At 41.4% G+C, this 19,897-nt stretch overlaps 1 protein-coding gene across 1 annotated transcript; it reads left to right on the top strand.

Annotated features, from left to right (window-relative positions):
• Positions 1 to 2,471: 2,471 nt before the first annotated feature.
• On the top strand, positions 2,472 to 6,027 carry LOC133913114 (beta-glucosidase 7-like). Its single transcript, XM_062356166.1, has 11 exons — positions 2,472 to 2,809; positions 3,201 to 3,259; positions 3,351 to 3,426; positions 3,539 to 3,610; positions 3,708 to 3,795; positions 4,058 to 4,301; positions 4,665 to 4,780; positions 4,865 to 5,082; positions 5,171 to 5,202; positions 5,332 to 5,434; positions 5,531 to 6,027. The coding sequence occupies exons 1-11, from the start codon at positions 2,581 to 2,583 to the stop codon at positions 5,806 to 5,808; spliced, it is 1,515 nt and encodes a 504-aa protein (XP_062212150.1). The 5' UTR covers positions 2,472 to 2,580; the 3' UTR covers positions 5,809 to 6,027.
• The last annotated feature ends 13,870 nt before the right edge of the window (positions 6,028 to 19,897 follow it).

Here is a 19,897-nt window from a genome sequence, read left to right as displayed (position 1 = left end):
TTCTCCACGTAAGAGAAATGTTGATATGAGAGCTATGTGATCCTCGTTGGAGATGCCTAACTCGGGCGCGTGCGTGAAGCCACAACGTTGATCTTTGCAAAGTACATGTTCTTTATTTCTATGTGTGGACGTAGACATAGGTATGTGCTTAGATGTGTATGCGTACGTGTATGGTAGATGTGAGTTAGACATATGTTGATATTATGCCTGTCATTAAAGTAAGAGACCTCAAACAAAAAACTCGGGCGCGCGCGGGAATAAGTCCACATCAGAAAGATGCTCCCCGCTCGACCCCTCCACTGCACCGGCCGGGCCGTGTCGGTCCCCACGCTAGTGTACATATTCTTTTAACTAGATATATAAAGATATATCATCTATATATCTTTATATTATTATTTGGAGGAGAAAAAGACTTAAGATCATAAAATTACAACGCTAATAGAAAAAAAAATCTAGACAACTTATTATTATAAACATCTAATGGTCTAGATTAAAACAAAGAGTCCATATCAAATATGATTAATAAATAAATAAATTTCTGCAAAACTACATATACTTTGACAAAATTATCACAAAACTACATATTTAAGCAATATTTTAACAAAACCACATATTTAGTGTAATTTTATTGCAAAATTACAAATATTTTGATAAAATTATCGCAAAACTACATATTTAAGCAATAATTTCATAAAACTACAGATTTAGTACCAATTTTATCGTAAAACTACATATTCTAGAGAATATGTTCATAGTCCCGTTACCGTAACGATCGGACTCCGCTTGTAGTCTCATAGCAGCTGTCAACTCATGAAACAGACTATTCAGGAGTTGATGTGACTGCAAGCAAGACTCATTCGTCTGGTTAACAGGTTTGCAATAAAGTATATAGTTTTACGATAAAATCGGCGCTAAATTTGTGGTTTTGTGAAATTATTGCTTAAATATATAATTTTACGATTTGCAATTATTTTGCATAGCTTCATGAGCTCCTGGATGATCCGTTTTATGAGCTGGCAGCTGTTGTGAGACTGCAAGTGAGGCTCGGTTGTCATGTTAACGAGGCTGTAAACAACTCCTCTAGAATATATAGTTTTGCAATAAAATCGGCGCTAAATCTGTAGTTTTGTAAAATTGTTGTTTAAATCTGTAGTTTTATGATAATTTTGTTAAAGATTTATAGTTTTGCGATAAAATTGGCACTAAAGTTTTATGAAACTATTGCTTAAATTTGTAGTTTTACGATAATTTTATCAAAATATATGTAGTTTTGCGAAATTTACTCTTAACAAATAGCTAAATTCAGAAACCAAAGAGTCTATATTAAATATGATTAATAAATATCTAAATTTGAAATTAAAAATTATAGAAAATTAGTAGTTCATGCGGTTTGGGAAGCAAAATATCTAAATAAAGAGTCTAAATAAAATAAAATAAATAATAATTAAAATTAGGGTTAGACTAGATAAAATTTAGATTCATATCAAATATAGTCTTATAATTTTTTTTTATAAAAGTCAAATACCCAAATAAAGAGTCCATATAAAATACAATTAATCAATAGCTAATATAATTCTAAAAAATAATGATTTTTTAAAAATTCCTACTAAGATAATAAATTAAGAAGTACCATGTAATTTAAAGTCGTCACATCAAGCATGTAAGTAGGTAAGGAACAACACTCAAACAATGCAATTCTATTATGATTTTAATTGGGCTGTCTACATCTGACATATAATTTTGACAGTTAATTAAAATATATACAAATTGAATCAATACATGTATATAATTCATATATAAGTTTAGAGCATAAATAATTTTTTTCTACTAACAGAAATTTTATTTCTTCTTCTAATTTTATATGTTTTGTAACTAAATGACACTAACCTCATAAAATAATAAAGATACTAATTTTTAATTAAATGTTATCATAATAAAATATGGTAGCGAGACCAAACACACTATTAACGTGTGCCACCTTGCTAGTTATATTAAAAATAGTATCTTTAATGGATTGTCTATAAATTTGTATCTTTATCTTTTTTATGCTTACATATTATTTCTCATTTTTATAGACTATCTAGTATTAAACAAGAGCTAATTATGTTATCTCAACTCTCTTTTCTCCACGTAAGAGAAATGTTGATATGTGATCTGTCCTCGTTGGAGATGCCTCACTCGGGCGCGTGCGTGAAGCCACAACGTTGATCTTTTCAAAGTACATGTTCTTTATTTCTATGTGTAGATATAGACCTAGGTATGTGCTTAGATGTGTATGTGTACGTGTATTGTAGACGTTTGTTAGACATACGTTGATATTATGCTTGTCATTAAAGTAAGAGGCCTCAAACAAAAAAACTCGGGCGCGCGCGGGGATAAGTCCACATCAGAAAGATGCCCCCGCTCGCCCGCTCCACTGCACCGACACCTATTGATAGATAAGTTCATAAGGCGAGGTGGTGACCAACAAATAGGAGACCTGCGTACCACACCGCTGCTGCGAGCTGTGTGCTGGCAGTAGTGCGGTGTGAGTGCGCGAGTGGCCCGTGAGCTGCGGGCTGCGGCCGCGGGGCGAGCGAGATGGCTGCTCGGTGGGTGGCGCTGCTGCTGGCGGTGCTGGTCACGTGCGGCGGGGTGCTCGGCGCCCGTGCCGCGGCGGGGGGCGCGAACTGGCTGGGCGGGCTCAGCCGGGCGTCGTTCCCTGAGGGGTTCGTGTTCGGGACGGCGACGTCGGCGTACCAGGTCGAGGGCATGGCGTCCTCCGGCGGCCGGGGGCCATCCATCTGGGATGCATTCGCGCACACCCCAGGTAGTAATCACCTCTTGGTTACCTCACTTGTTTTGTGCCACCTGAGCTACTGAGCTCTGCTTCGACTAGTCTGATACGTAAGGGTAGTCATCCTCCTAGCTATCATCCACTCGAGTAGGACAAGATGCATCTAGGTAAAAATTATGCACCATAAATGGATTGTTGGACAATGACTAATCTGATGTTGGTTGGTGCGTCCCAAGTATTTGATAAAGATCTTGGTCTATGCATCTTTGTCCTTATTACTCTGGCGTGCTGTTTAGCGTAAGCTATTTTCAAAATGATGTTGTCTAATCTTGATCCGTCAAACTTGGGAATGGCACGTTGATATCTGCTCCAACCTTTTAAATTCCTGCTAATTAAAACTTTCTATTTTGTGTTGCATGAACAGGAAATATTGCAGGGAATCAAAATGGAGACGTTGCAGTGGATCAATACCATCACTACAAGGTACATATGACCACGAGAAGTAAATAAAAACCCATCTAGGTTTTATGCAGGTGAATTTTGAGGTGTGATTTAGCCCTTTTTTCTGCTACAGGAAGATGTTGATCTCATGAAAAGTCTGAATTTTGATGCCTACCGGTTTTCAATCTCATGGTCTAGGATCTTCCCAGGTACATAAATCTTGCATGAGTTGTACGTAGCATGGTAGCATACGAGCACAAGTGTTTAGGTGTTACTAATGCATCAGTGTTACTACTGCTGATGCATCTTTGGCATCTGTAGATGGCGAGGGAAGAGTCAATCAAGAAGGTGTAGCCTATTACAATAATTTGATAAACTACCTGCTTCAGAAAGGTATAACATAAGTTGGAACAGAAAAAAATTTACATCTGAGACTTCCATTGGAACCTGTGTTCACTCATGTCTGAATGTGTCCTTGAAAACTGAGCAGGAATGACTCCTTACGTCAATCTTTACCACTATGATCTTCCTCTTGCACTTGAGAAGAAATATGGAGGGTGGTTAAGCCCAAAGATGGCGTAAGTCAATCTAAAAGTTAATTAATGTTTATATCTATTCATGTGCTGAGATTCGTTTCTGAGTCTTAAAAAGTGACTCCTCATCTTGACTTGTACTCTCTTTGTTTTACCAAAAGAAGACAGCACAATATAGAAGCGCTCTGGTTAATATATGTTGGCCTAGCTAAATGTGTCATGCTATATCTCTATATTTCTAATGTCACAAGTTATAGAAGGGCAAACATCCCATTATATGTATATGTCTATACAATTTGTTTTGTAGGGAACTGTTTACAGACTACGCCGACTTCTGTTTTAAGACCTTTGGCGATCGTGTAAAGCACTGGTTTACATTCAATGAGCCAAGGATAGTAGCGCTACTTGGTTATGACGTGGGGTCAAATCCTCCTCAAAGGTGCACCAAATGCGCTGCTGGTGGGAATTCAGCAACAGAACCTTATATTGTTGGTCATAATTTTCTCTTGGCACATGCTGCTTCAGTTGCAAGATACCGTAATAAGTATCAGGTATTTTACTAAAGAATCTCATAGAATTCCCCTGAAAAAAAAAAACCTATAGAGCTGTTCATGGAGTAAATTGTATTATATTACGATCAGCTTTTAGGAGTGCAGTCCAAATTTATCTTCTTTTACTATATGAAGTGTGGCATCTATATGCTTGGAACAATGCTCAACATACTGTCGTGTTTTAATTCTATCCTAACTCATGAAATGCGGCAACTTTCTTTCCTAAATAATTGGACATATAAGAGGCATGCAATATGTATGTAAGCATGTCCAATTTGTCAGATATGTACGACTTGTCAATTCTCATTTACATCTTCCTGTCAAAATTTCTGATCGAAGAACATATAAATTTTCAAAACGTAGGCTGCCCAGAAAGGAAAGGTTGGAATAGTTCTGGACTTCAATTGGTACGAAGCTCTCACAAACTCACCTGAAGACCAAGCTGCGGCTCAAAGAGCCAGGGACTTCCATATTGGTTGGTAAGAGTATCCTCTGTTGAAACCTAAGTTTTAATAAAAGAAAAGTTCAAGTGCTAATATCATCGACAATTGCATCTGATGCAGGTTTGTTGATCCATTAATAAATGGACATTATCCACAGATAATGCAAGATCTTGTGAAAGAGAGGCTGCCCAAATTCACTCCTGAGCAAGCTAAATTGGTCAAGGGCTCAGCAGACTACATTGGGATCAATCAATACACAGCTAGCTATATGAAGGGCCAGAAATTGCTCCAGCAGACTCCGGCTAGCTACTCGGCCGATTGGCAGGTTCAATATGTTTGTAAGTTTCTTGCCGTAAAACTCTGTTTTATCTAAATGTATTTACTTCAGAAATTTTCACCTAAACCCCCGTCCTCTAAATTCAACAGTTGCACGAAACGGCAAACCAATTGGACCACAGGTATGCATTTCTTCGCTTCAACCTTTCCCAACATTGCTTACTTAACTAGCACTACATGCTACGATACCAGCACCGACAAATTCAAAAATAACACGATAAAGCCTTGCTAAGTAATGCATGAACATGCAGGCAAATTCTAATTGGCTTTACATCGTCCCGACGGGGATGTACGGATGTGTGAACTACCTCAATCAGAAGTATGGAAATCCAACAGTCTACATAACTGAGAACGGTACCCAATACAACCTCATATCCCTTGAATCCATATTTTCATGAATATGCTGTGTATCAAGCGATGAACATCTCAATCTTGTTGACATTGTACCAGGAATGGACCAACCTGGAAACCTGACCCGCGACCAGTACTTGCGTGACATCTCAAGGGTGCGATTCTACAGAAGCTACCTCACCGAGCTGAAAAAAGCCATCGATCAGGGCGCAAACGTGGCTGGCTACTTTGCGTGGTCTCTCCTTGACAACTTCGAGTGGTTGTCAGGTTACACGTCCAAATTTGGCATCGTCTACGTCGACTTCAGCACGCCCAAACTTGAACGGCACCCAAAGGCATCGGCCTACTGGTTCAGAGACTTGCTACAGAAGCACTGAGACTCAGAGACCAACCTGAAGTCATCATTCTGTTAAGTTTTGCCTAGTGTTTGGATGGCACAACGATTCAGTGTCAGCTCTCTACTACGCTATGGAAATGGGAATAAAAGATGATAAACAGACAGTCCAATTAATTGTGCATTCCATGTTATGGTCAAAATGCGATCAATATGTTTCTCTGGAGTTTGAGCTGTGGTTATTTATCTTGTTCACTGAACATATTTGAAGTGCTTAACCAGGATGTGTGTGATCTTGAGTATTCTTGTTTGATCAGATCTGTTAAAATCTTCTTTTGCCTGGATGTTATTGGACAGTTTGACACAGTAGTTCTTAGAAAAAAGAGTTGATCAACCCATCTTGGCAAATGTAGCCAGTCCAACAACACCCCAAAATTGAGAACTTTTACGGTGGACAACAATTAATATGGACCATTTAATTTCTCGATCGGACGGTTTAGATCATTAGCATGGTATCATAGGGGTACTAATGAAAATAGAATGATTATCAAACTTGTAAATAATTGGATTTAAATAGGACAAAGTAGTAATCATAATTTTGAATTATGTTGTTTCAAGGCAATAGCGGTCGACGTCGATGACCTCGATGGGGGCATCTGTCGATGACCTCAAACTCCTTCCGCTGTTATAACGCCTCAGATTTCTACAAACCCGGATTGCTATCAACTCTCACCTAAAACCTAACAAGTTTATAAATTATTAGAAATTTCGATAGAGTTTCTCCTGAAACTATCGTTTCCCTGCACAAGCAAAAACTTCACATACACCACAAGCATGATATCCATAAGCGGAAAGTAAACATAACAGTCTAAAACTAGATCCGATACATTTGACCAAAACCACCACCGGCTGCAAAATTGATCAACAGCAGTTACATCGCTAAGGTATTATGGAGACAACTAGGTAATAATTTTAGCGTGATCACTTGCCACTACGTGATGCTAATTCCCCTTCTGAACATGTCACGACTAGTGGTACCGAAAAACCAAATGAAACAAAGAGTGAGTAAAAACACATAGTAAGTATAGTGTGGTACCAGAAGAACAGACACATCAACAACGTCAATGAAGAACGAGAAATAGTGAAGTATTCCTTTTTCTTGAAAAAACAACAATAAGATAGTAGTCCCGTTGGAGACGGACCGATATGATTTTCCTTTGCATTTAAAACATCAATTGTCACATCCCAATTCTCGTAAACATGTATTAAGCATAATCATGCATCATAAGCATCATGTTTTATGTTGAGTATTATGTTTATTTGTTGAGTGCTTGTTAGTTTCTAATAGCGGCTTAACTTTGCGTAGAGTTTTGAAAATAACCGGCGTTAGAGTTTTTCTTTTAGTCAAGTTTCGCTTGGGCATTGCGGGTGAATCCATTAAAATGGGTTCATCTCGTATTGCAATCATGGCACAAAAATTCCAAGAATTTTTGGAGTACTAGAGCACCTCATGTTAGGTTATTAAAGGAGAGAAGAATATGAGGAGAGAAGAAAAAGGAATAAGTTTGTAGCTGAGTTGGTGTTGTATCACTAGCAAGTGGGACCCATATGAGCTGACCGGCCCACCACCTCTCCTTCTCATTAGCACTAGCAGCACCCTTCTCCCTTCTCCTCACTCTCTCTCACGTGCTCCCTCACTCCCAACTGAGCAACTCCAAAGACAGCAGGAGCTGCTGCTCCTCCCCTCCCTCAAGCTCTCTTGTTTCTCCCCAAATATCTCTCTCAAGAGTAAGAATCAAGGTATGTATGTGGTACACTCACGATCCCTAATTTCTAGGCTTCCTATCCATCAAAGTATTTTTTCGCATGCACGAAGATTTCTCGCTATTCTTGAGCTCTTTCTCTTCTTTGGTTGAAGCAACAAGAAGCTGCAGTTTGCTCTCTCTTCACTAAGTTTTTTCCCTCCGATTCTTCCCCCAACCGACAGTCGCAAACCCTGACAAGGACCTTGGGTAAGTCTCCTAGGTTTCTCACAGTGTGAATGCATGAATTCCTTGGGGGTAAATTCGAGTGTTTGCAGCTCCGTTCTTGTAGTGCGAATTACTTTTGTGTTCTTAATGAAATGGAGCTAGTGGGAGAGATTTGGATGAGATAGAGCTAATGATTCATGCTTGTGGAGTGGGTATTTTAGGTCTAAAATCCATGCATTAGTGCTAATACATGCTTATGTGGATTATATTTTAACATGTAAGTCGAATCGGCTGACGAATCATCGAAAAACTCTCGTTCTACTACAACTCGAAAGTTTCGGGTAATCCTAGCTAAAATTCCCGAGAACCCTACCCGGAAGTTCTGGGTTAATCCAAGCAAATTTAAATGAGAAACCTCGCTCAACCTCATCCGGAAGTTTCGACCTTAACCTGAAACTTTCAGATTTACTGTTTATGAGGCATTTTTCTTTTTTCTTTTTACTTTGCTGATAGATTGTATTCGTAGTTAATTCATACGAACTTCAAAAATCATGAAACTAGTTCGTTAGTTTCATATGAGTGTGAAATACATGTTAAAAATGTTGGAACTTAAGAAAATATTTTTTATAATTAATTAATTAATTACATTTGAGCTCAATAAAATTACAGTTAATTAATACCATGTCCTAAAATTATGAAACCATTTGAAAAATTCATGTTATGATCAGTGCTTTCTAGGAAAAATATACATTGGTGTTGTTTAAATCGTGAAGCTCATGTAATCTTGATAGCTAGCTTAATTACAGTCCTTTTTGAACATACCTTAGTAATCTTTTATACCATGAGCTTTTGCACTTCAATTCATATGATTTATTTTGCATCATGTTCTTTACTCAGTACCTCATCTCTCGTTATATTTTCATAGCATTCGGTGCATGTATCATAGCGTTTCATTACGTTAATTGTGATGCACAATTTTTTGTTTTAGCGATCGATGAACCAGAGAGAGACGGGGTATTCTTGAGGTGGAACCTATTTTGTGTGTGAAGCAACTGAGCACCAAGGCAAACATCTAAGCATAATTTACTTCTTATTTTGGATCATGTGGAGTCTAATTTGATAAGTTATTGCTTTATGTATGTTATGCATATTAGCGAGTCTGTGTCGGGTTTTATAGGTAGAACATATGTTGATGCATTTTCTACCTTGAACTACCGATGTTTCCTATCCTTGTAACCCGGGTATAACATGTTGTTGTTCAACTTAAAGTTATATGATATGCTTAGCAATGTATAGGTCGCCGGTTGAAGCCGAGTGGTGGAATGTAACATCGTTCGCGAGTATAGGAATTAATTACTTTCACAATAGAAACAATGTTAGGGTTGTATGAGTGTGAGGATAAAATGAGATGTGGGCGGTGCTAGGGGTAAGTCGGAAAAGGAATCAAGATGTTATAGACTGCTTGCATCGGTTAAGCACCTATCATTGGTGTCGTTGACTTTAGCACTTTTTCATATTGTTTGCCTTCATAGAATTCCAAAGAAGATCATTTTTGATCGAGACACTCAGTTCACCTCTCACTTTTGGAGAAGCCTCCATGAGGTGATGGGAACTGAATTGTTCCATAGCACTGCCTTCCATCCACAAACTGGGGGCCAAACCGAGATAGTCAATCAAATCCTGGAGATATGTTAAGGGCTTGTGCGCTCAACTATGGGAAAAGGTGGGAACTTTACTTGTCGTTTGTAGAGTTTTCATACAACAACAGCTATCAATCCAGTATCCAGATGGCTCCATTCAAAGCTCTCTATGGAAGGAGGTGTCGAACGCCACTGAATTGGTCTGAGTCTAGCGAAAGGGTTTTCTTGGGTCCGGATTTGGTCAAAGAAGCAAAAGAACACATCAAGACCGTTCGTAAGTGTCTTCTCACAGCTCAATCTTGACAGAAGAGCTATACAGATCACCGCCAATGAGAGCTTATGTTTGCCATTGGGAATTTCGTCTATCTCAAGGTGTCTCCTTTCAAAGGGACACAACATTTTCAAGTCAAAAGGGAGTTGACGCCATGCTATGTTGGCCCTTTCCAAGTTATGCCCAGTTTGCCGAAGTGGCCTATCAACTGGAGCTACCTCCATTCCTCTCCGTTGTGCACAACGTCTTCCATGTCTCACAATTGAAGAAGTGTTTTCGCGTTCCAACCGAAGTCGTGTCGATGGGTGACCAAGACCTTCAAACCGATCTTTCTTATTACGAGCACCCTATTCGCATTCTTGATGAAGCCAAATGGAAGATGCAATGCAGTTATTTTAATTTTCTCAAGGTTCAATGGAGCAATCATACCGAAGATGAAGCAATGTGGGAACGTGAGGATCGACTTCGTGCTGCTTATCATGAGTTTTTCTTCAACATGTGAGTGTTGCATTAGTTTCCATTTCTCACCGCGCAGTTTCTTGATGTATCCACGTTGATTCTTTTACCGCATGAGTCATGAAGCTCCTATATTCGCCAAACTCTCACCTAAGCTTACCCGAATCTCGGGACTAGATTCTTTAAAGGGGGGGGGGGGAGCTTTGGTAATAACCGACGTTAGAGTTTTTCTTTTAGTTAAGTTCCACTTGGGCGTTGCGGCGTTACGGGTGAATCCATTAAAATGGGTTCATCTCGTATTGCAATCACGGCACAAAAATTCCTAGAATTTTTGGATCACTAGAGAACCTCGTGTTCGGTTATTAAAGGAGAGAAGACTAAGAGGAGAGAAGAAAAAGGAATAAGTTTGTAGCTGAGTTGGTGTTGTATCTCTAGAAAGTGGGGGCCACATGAGCTGACCGGCCACGACCTCTCCTTCTCATTAGCACCAGCAACACCCTTCTCCCTCCACCTTACTCTCTCTCACGTGCTTCCTCACTCCAAACGAGTAGCCCCAAATACAACTGGAGCTGCTGCCCCTCCCCTCCCTCAAGCTCTCTCTTTTCTCCCCAAATCCCTTCCTTAAGAGCAAGAATCAAGGTATGCATGTGGTACCCTCGTGATCCCTACCTTCTAGGCTTCCCATCCATCCAAGTATTTTTTGCATGCACGAAGATTTCCTCATTGTTCTTGAGCTCTTTCTCTTCTTTGGTTGAAGCAACAAGAAGCTGCAGTTTGCCCTCTCTTCACTGAGCTTTTTCCCTTCAATTCTTCCCCCAACCGACGGTCACAAACCTTGACAAAGACCTTTGGTAAGTATCCTAGTTTTCCCATGGCGTGAATGCATAAATTGGTTGGGGGTAAATTTGAATTTTTGCAGCTGCGTTCTTGTAGTGTGAATTACTTTTGTGTTCTTGGAGAAATGGAGCTAGTGGGAGAGGTTTGGATGAGATAGAGCTAATGATTCGTGCTTGTGGAGTGAGTATTTCAGGTCTAGAATCCATGCATTAGTGCCAATATATGCTTATATGAGTTAGATTTTAACATGCAAATCGAATCAGCCATCGAATCATCGAAAAACTCGCATTCTGCCGAGCAAATTTAACCGAGAACCATCCCTCAGAACCTCACCCGGAATTCCGACCTTAACCCGAAACTTCCAAATTTACTGTTCATGAGACATTTTTCTTTTTTCTTTTTACTTTGTTGATAGCTTGTATGTTTTGTAGTTAATTCATATGAACTTAAAAAAAATCATGAAACCAGTTCCATTAGCTTAGTATGAGTGTGAACTATATGTTAAAAATGTTAGAACTCAAGAAAATACTTTTTAATAATTAATTAAATGCATTTTAGCTCAATTAAATCATAGTTAATTAATACCATGTCCTAAAATTATGAAACCACTTGGACAATTCATGTTATGATTAGTGCTATGTAGAAAAAAAAAATACATTGGTATGTAAGTGTTGTTTAAATTGTGAAGCTCATTTAATCTTGATAGCTAGCTTAATTACGGTCCTTTTTGATCGGAATTTGATACCATGAGCTTTTATACCATGAGCTTTTGCACTTCAATTCATATGATTTTTGTTGCATCATGTTCTTTATTTAGTACCTCATCTCCTATTATATTTTCATGATATTCAGTGCATGTATCATAGCATTTCGTCATGTTAATTGTGATGCATCATTTTTCTTTTAGCGATCGATGAACAAGAGAGCGACAAGGGTATTCTTGAGGTGTAACCTGATTGTGATTTTATGTGAGAAGCAACTGAGCACCAAGGTAAGCATCTAAGCATATTTCACCTCATATTTTAGATCATGTGGAGTATAATTTGATAAGTTATTGCTTTATGTATGTTATGCATGTTAGTGAGTCTGTGTCGAATTTTATGGGTAGAACCTATGTTGATGCATTTCCTACCTTGAACTACTGATGTTTCCTATTGTGAGGAACCGTCCAAACAGTAGTCTAATTAAGCATTAAATCAATTATTTTCTTAATCATGACTTCAACAATTAATCAGAATACTACTCTGGTAGTCCCAACACGTGTTTTGTGCCTAATATGAACACATGTCTGTCGGTGGATGAACACCGCGAGCAGGGATCCTGAGGGACCCCCTTTGAGATTCGGCCGGGGGGCTGGCCTGGAACTACCTCGTACATGAGATTAATGCGAGTGGGACTTAGGCGGGATGGATCGTCAGATAGTAGAAATGAATGCACCAAGAATTTAGACAGGTTCAAGCCGCACGGAGGCGTAATACCCTACTCCTGTGTGTCCAGTATGTTATCAATGCTCTTCTCCTTTTCTTTTTTCCAATCTCTTCGGATCTCTCCCTCTACGAAGTGCTCCCCCCTTTATCTACCGGGGGGAGGCCCTTTAGGGAGTGCCCAGAACGAGGGCACAAGTTCCCGTGAACAATAAATGGAAAGTGACCATCATTGGTCTACAGTTGATGTTACAGAGGGTTGAAAATACATCCCTTGGACGGTTCCATCGGTCTTCGCGTTCCAGCTTTAGCAGGCGCAGGGGCGCCCACTGGCTAGCTTCTGACTACTCTCTCATGCCCGTTTGGTCAGAGTAAGTCTAACACGGTCTGATGTAACAGGGCGATAAGCGATAAGCCTCAAGCTCATCAAAGATATCTTCAAGCCGTCTTTCTTCATGGGCTCCGCCAGGGGACATGCGATGGGACCCGCCGTATTAATTGTGCCCACGCCTTCCTGCTAGGCGACGGCAGGGACTGGCGTATTCAGTACAGGAGGCATGGGGGAGAGTGGTTGGATGTGACCGTCCACGCTCCCCATTAAATGCGGTATTGGGCCTCCCACCGACTGACACCTCATCGTGGAGTCCCTGCGGGGTCCACCGGCATGGGGCTTGCCGGGTGCTCGGGGCTCTCTGGGTGCTCGGGGACCAACTGTTCTTGGCCCCGAGCACCCACTCCCAGACCTTACTTCCCTCGGGTCCTCGGGGCTCTCTGGATGCTCGGGGACCACCTGTTCTTAACCCCGAGCACCCACTCCCGGATCATGCTTCCCTCGGGTCCTCGGGGAGGTGGTCCCCGAGGGAAGGTGCCATGTGGCACCGCGCTGTCCTGGCCTCGGGACTCGGGAACCCTCGGATCCCATATCACCGACAATGTCTTTCCAACATGGGACACCACAACAAAGCTTAAGAAAGAGCGAGTAATTAACATTACATAAATATATGTGAGCATCTATACTTGATCAAAGTAACAAACTAGCCCATAAACATCAACTGACATAATAAAAAAGGAACCATAGTAGTAACATCTATAATAATAATCTCAACATCTCAACCATACCAAACTATATTCGTAACTCTACGATTATTGCAAATGGACAAAAGCATGTTCATGACCTAAAGCGTGGTATTTCAAAATATTTTTACACCCTGCAGGGGTACTCCTTTACCTACACGACTTAAGTACCATATAGCTTTTATGATCACACAAGTCCATACAAGGGGGTACTCATGTCAACCTTTTTCAATAAACCCCGATCATTTGAACATGAGCCGATAGGTACGAGGGTCATCCAGAACTACTCCCGAAGCAAACTGGATACCCCAACCGGCCTCATACCCGATACCATCGACCCACACGCCAAAAAGCCATAGCTACAAAGGTAATCAACTTATCGTTCCCATATATGACATGTACTAAGTATGGAAAGTACTAAAGCCAAATGCAACAACGATCGGTGCTTAAATGATGCAAGCGGTCTATGGTGTTTGGGTCCCTCTCCCGACCTACCTAGGGGAACTCCACATCCGGGCAGGACAAACACCACTAACACCGCCCACATCTCGTCTCATTCACCCCACTCATCCAACCGATACTATCAACCCATCACTATGATCATTGTACACGTAATTAAAGCCTATGCTCGCGAACGATGAAACATTTCACCGCTCGACTTCTAGCGAGGACCTAAGCACTTGCTAAGCATCACAAATAACATTTTAAGTTAGACAATATCATATTAAACCTAGGCTACAAAAATATGGATAAACAATTATTCAAGATAGGAGAATTAGTGCATCAATATAGGTTCTACTCATCATAACCTGACATCGACTCGAACTCATGTATAACATACATAACGTATATTTATCACATCATACGAGATCCAAAGTATTAGGAGAAATATGCTTAGATGATTGCTTTGCTGCTCAGGTGTTTGCCTTATGCTACCCACACAACACTCGCAAAACTTCGGTAGACTGGCGTCGCCTTCAACCACAGTCGCGACACGCTCCAGTTCTTCATTCACTAAAGAAGAATAGGTGCAATGATGAGTATGAATGAAATGCATGATGTATGCTACAATATGCATAACAACAAGCTAAATATGTAAGACATTCGGGGGAATAACGAATCTTGCGATCTAAACAACACCAGAAAAATAACAAGAGGCTAGAGACTCCGGGTTAAACTCGGAGTATCTGGGTTTCGGAACCTCCGGGTGAGGACTCTCGGTTAACCATTTTTGATATAACCCAGAACCTCTGGGTGAGTCCGGATACTCTGGATTAGGTCGGACACTTTGGGCGAAGCTCCGAGTGAGGCTCTCGGCTATTTATTTGGACCCTCCGGGTCGAGTCTGGATTCTCCGGATTAGACCAGACACTCCGAGTTGATAAGGACTATCCAAGTTCTGGTCGAGTTAAGTTCTAAAGTGTTTTCCCCAGCCGATTCAACTTGCATGCTAAATCTATTCCAGCAAAACATGGATATACACTCTACAAAGGGTTTTAGACTCAAATGGCACCCTAAAACACCATAGTTCCCATGGAAAATTCAATGGGATTTCTCCAGGTTTACCCGAAGTATCCGGGTCAATCCAGATTATCCGAGTTGTCCTGAGAGACTGCTTCAAGAGGGAAATCTCGACCGATTTGATTTGCGAGCTTCCCCCAACCAAAGGGAAGTATGTTTGAGAGAGTTTATAGAGTCTAGAACTCACTTAACAACCTAGCAACACAAGTCCTAACTCAAAACTCACCCAAATCCTCATTTTAGCTCCAAAGCTCAAGAACTTAAGAACTTTGTAACCGAATCTTCAAACTCGGGATTCATCCAACCAAATCGTTCATCTATGCCATGGGAGCCTAGGAGACTCACCCAAGATTTTGTGCTAAGCTTGGGGACCGTTGGTTTAAGGAGGAAAAGCTCAGAAAGAGGAATAACGCCAGTGCTACTTGTGCTTCAACCAAGAACATCAAAAGACATCAAAACCGGCTCGAATGCTTCGGGAAAACAAAAATGAATTAGATGGATGGATAGCTCATGAGCTCATGATCACGTGAGTACCACATGCATACCTCAATTCCTTCCCTTGAGGTGGGATTTTGGGGAGAAGGGGAGAGGGAGCTTGTGAGGGAGGGAGGGAGAGAGCTCCTTGCTCTTATGGCCGGTGAGGAGCATGGGAGTGAGTGAGAGAGAGAGCACAGGGAGAGTGAGGGAGCTGAGGGAGTGGTTGGGTTGTTGCCCATGCGAAGGGAGAGATGGTCAGGCTGGCTAGGTGGGCCCACATGTTAGAGAAAATGGTCCATTTTAACTGCAAATTTCATTCTTTTCTCTCTCGAAATTCTCTCTCTCATCAGATTGACTTTAAACGAATTACACTAGCGTTCTAAAATAAATTATCCAAAACTAATCATGATGCTAATGAAGCATAATTCGACTAAATCATGCGATTTTGAATTTGGGACGTGACACCTATCCCTGTAACTCGAGTATAACATGTCGTTGTTCAACTTAAAATTATCCGATATGCTTAGCAATGCATAGGTTACCGGTAGAAGTGGAGCGATGGAATGTTCCATCGTTCGCGAATATAAGAATTAATTACTTTCACAATGAAAACAATATTGGAGTTGTATGAGTGTGAGGATGAGACGAGATGTGGGCGGTGCTAGGGGTAGGTCGGGAGAGGAACTCGGATGCCATAGACTGCTTGCATCAGTTAAGCACCTATTGTTAGTGCCGTTGGCTTTAGCACTTTTTCATACTTACCACTGTCGATCTAATGGTAAGATAAGCCAAGTATCATAAGTCGCCGTGTTCATTTGACTCATGCACCGAGATGTGAGCGAGAAGGCTTGTAGAGGTACCTAAGGTTGGGCCGGTAAGTCATCGTACGCTTAGGGTCTAATTGGCCTCCACATGGCTCGGGATGGGAACAAATGTTCGGGGTGAGTATGTGAACGGTTGTCACGTGAATCATCGCTTGCATCCAATGGGTTGTATGGAGGGTGGCTCGTGACGTGTGGGCAAAGGAGTACCCCTTGCAAGGTGTAAAATCAATTCGAATTGTCGCGCCCTCAGTTATAAGCACGCTTATGTCCTTCCGCATCAGTTGTAGAGTTCCGAGGTTGGGTTATGGTACGTTGGGAAGTGTTTGTGATGATAGATGATGAGATGAGATGTATCAAGTTACAATTATGTTTATGTTAATGTTCTAAGGATAGTAGAGTACAAGTTTTAGGTTGTAGTTTCTCACACTTGAGTCGAACGTTGCTATTTGCATGTAAATTCACTTAACCTTATGGCCGATTTCTCGCTACTTCACGCAAATGCATAATCCTTGAAGTTGAGTTATTATATGTACCAAATATGAACCAAGTCTTGCGAGTACCTTCACACTCATGCTGCTTATTTGTTTTTTTAGGTGATGATAGATGCTGGCTATTGAATCCCACCGAGAGCGATGTGGTGGTGAACAATCGGTATACTACCTCTAACCCAGTTGATTGCCTTATGGGCAAATGATGCCACCGGTTTTGTTTCTTTAGATGTTTCCTGCTACGATTTGTGTATGTTTATGCTAGTTAATACCTTGTCTTTTGTCTAATGTATCAATTTGTAATCTTTTGAACCCTAGTTTAATCATGATGTTGTGATATTCATGTTGGTAAAAGTATTTGTGGGTAGTAGTTTTCCAAGGAATTACCAGGCAACACATACCGGGATTGTCGGAATTAGAGTCGGTTTAATCGTTGGGGGTTGCGATTATTGTGATGAGATGTGTGTTAGCACGTGGCGCGTCGAGAGACGGGGGTGTGTGCTAGCTCTCATCTATATAAATGATCACCCTAATGGTTAATTTAAATATAATTTAGATGGGTCCTGACGTCAATGAATTGTAGTTTCTGCCTGAAACAGACAAAACTTGAATTGAAATAGTAATTTTCATCCCAGACATATGAGAATACATTCTGAGCATTTGCAGGTAAAGCTGAGCAAGCAGGGCCAATGCTTACTCACAGGAACATGAATGAAGAACCAAATTGCACTTCCATGGCTACACATGTCACTTGAATTATTTAACCAGGATAAGAGTCAAGAATCAAGAATCATGAATAAATAACAAGAACAATACCATGAAACAAGGATAGATAATACGGTATCACATGAATAACAAAACAACAAAAGTAAAATAAACAGAGCAAACCAGTCATCCATCACATATCAAATAGTTCGTCATGCACTTGTCTTAACATTGGCAATAAATCTGGTGCCACACCGATGGTACAAGAACACTCAAAAGCTATTCCAGTACATTCGCGAGACTACTAGATGAATACCGCCACTAATTTCTTAACCTGGAGTCCGGCGAAACGTCTAAAACCCTGTTCTGCACTGTTTTGGACATATCTTTTAAACCACTACACTAGACATGACAAATAAATACATCCGGAGTATTTAGAGAAAATTATCTACAACTTTAATCTGGTGCGAAAACTCTAATTCTATCTCTATCGCTCCAAGAATTAAAAAGACGATCTGCTGCGTAGGTTTTTGGATCCGGACAATGGTACTATTTCAGTGATAACTTTCAAACCGCTTATCGAAATTGATCGAGACCAGCACCAAAAGAAAGATATCGACAAGGGTCCAACTTTCCTTTAGACCACATTAGTCGATTCCCAATGGATTAATACCAAATTTCGAAATAGCATCTTAGCCTACGGTTGAAAAGATTAAATTCTAACCGCCCATGACTAAACTCGATTTCTATTTGTAAAATGACGCATATATGGACTAATTAGAGGTTAACCTTGTAGGGTGAACCACAAATTTGAAACGAATCTGACGAATCCACCAAAAATCCCCTCCTTCCTTTTCTCACTTTTTTTTTTCCTTCTTCCTTTTCTTTCCTTGCTTCCTCTCTGTTTCTTGCTGCTGCCCTCTTCCTGTCGCACGGCGGCAGCAGCAGCCGCACACAGATCAGCAGCGTCTCCTACCTCTTCTTCTCTTCCTTCCCTGCTCCCTTGTCACCCAACAGTAGAAGGGCAGCAGCAGCAAGCGACAAGCAGCAGCAGACCACTAGCCGGCAATCGAACTGAGTAGCTGGAGCAGCTCGGCCTACACTCCGAAGAACTCCGGTGAGATGCAGCAGGAGGAGGCGGCGGATCGGTGTCTAGGGTTGGGGTTTGAGGCTTGGGGTCTAAGGTTGGAGTTTGAGGCTTGCGGTAAGTCAGGTCGGGTTCAAGACCTATTTAAGCACCGGCCAAACCTACTCAGTCAGTCGGTGTTGGCTGAAACTCTCTCCAACACACTACTGCACCTCACAGACAGCACCTCCCCTAGAGCTCAAGCAAGCACAGGACAGCTCTAGCTTGTGGCTATTGCTGGAACATAGCAGCACCCTCTCTGCCCTTTCTGCAGAACTTGGGTAGCACACACACACACTGAAAGGACACAATGACAAGGTGTTTTGGTGCTGCAAAACTTGGCAGCCTTTTCTGTTATGTGTATACCTCTATTTAAAGAGTTACAAGAGTAGTGTCCTAAAGGATTTTTCTGCTGATCCAGCATGGGGTCAGCCCCTCCCTATCTGCTCAAAGCTTGAGCTACAAGACTAGAGTAGTCAAATTTTCTTTGACTACTCAACCTGGACAGCAGTTCAGATTTCCTCTACCCTAAGCTAACTTTGGTTTCTAGAAGCTAAAGAAAAATATCTAAGTATCAAGGCTTATCTGTCAATCACCCCCTAAGTCTTGACACTGATTTGGACCATGCCAATCCTAGTGCGCAGCTCTTGAAATCTGACTCATCCTAAAGCCTTTGTCAAGATGTCTGCAAGCTGGTCTTTTGTGCTGACAAAACCAGCACAAATGCTCCCGTTCTCCACACACTCTCTGATGTAGTGGTAGCGAGTCTGAATGTGCTTGCTTCTTTCATGGAAAACAGGGTTCTTACTCCCAGGGTGGACTTGCTGTCCATCCTCAGTTCCGTGGTGTCAGCTTCCCTTCCTTTGAGCTCGCCGAGCAGTCGAGCCAGCCAAACGCCTTGGCTGGCTGCCGTCGTAGCAGCAATGTACTCTGCTTCACAAGAGCTCAGCGCCACAATGCGCTGCTTGAGGGACTGCCAACTGACCAGGCTCTTGCCGAGGAAGAAGAGGAGGCCAGAAGTGCTCTTGTGCGTGTCAACGTCACCGGCGTGATCGCTATCGCTGTAGACGATCAACCGAGCTTCCGCTTCCGCTGTTCTCCGCTTGTAGTGGCAGCTGAAAGAAATTGTCCCCGCAATATAACGGAGGATGTGCTTCATGGCCGTCATATGCTCGAAGGTAGGCCGCTCCATAAAGCGGCTCACGAACCCGACTGAGAAAGCCAGGTCCGGTCGTGTATTGACGAGGTAGCGGAGGCTGCCGATGAGTCTCCGGTACTCAGTCGCGTCGACGGGAGACGTCGTGCTGTCACGGCTCAAT

The sequence above is a fragment of the Phragmites australis genome, chromosome 3 (genome assembly GCF_958298935.1).
Source record: "Phragmites australis chromosome 3, lpPhrAust1.1, whole genome shotgun sequence".
NCBI lineage: Eukaryota > Viridiplantae > Streptophyta > Magnoliopsida > Poales > Poaceae > Phragmites > Phragmites australis.
The sequence above is the reverse complement of the archived record's forward strand: the minus strand, read 5'-3'. Positions and strand labels throughout refer to the sequence as shown.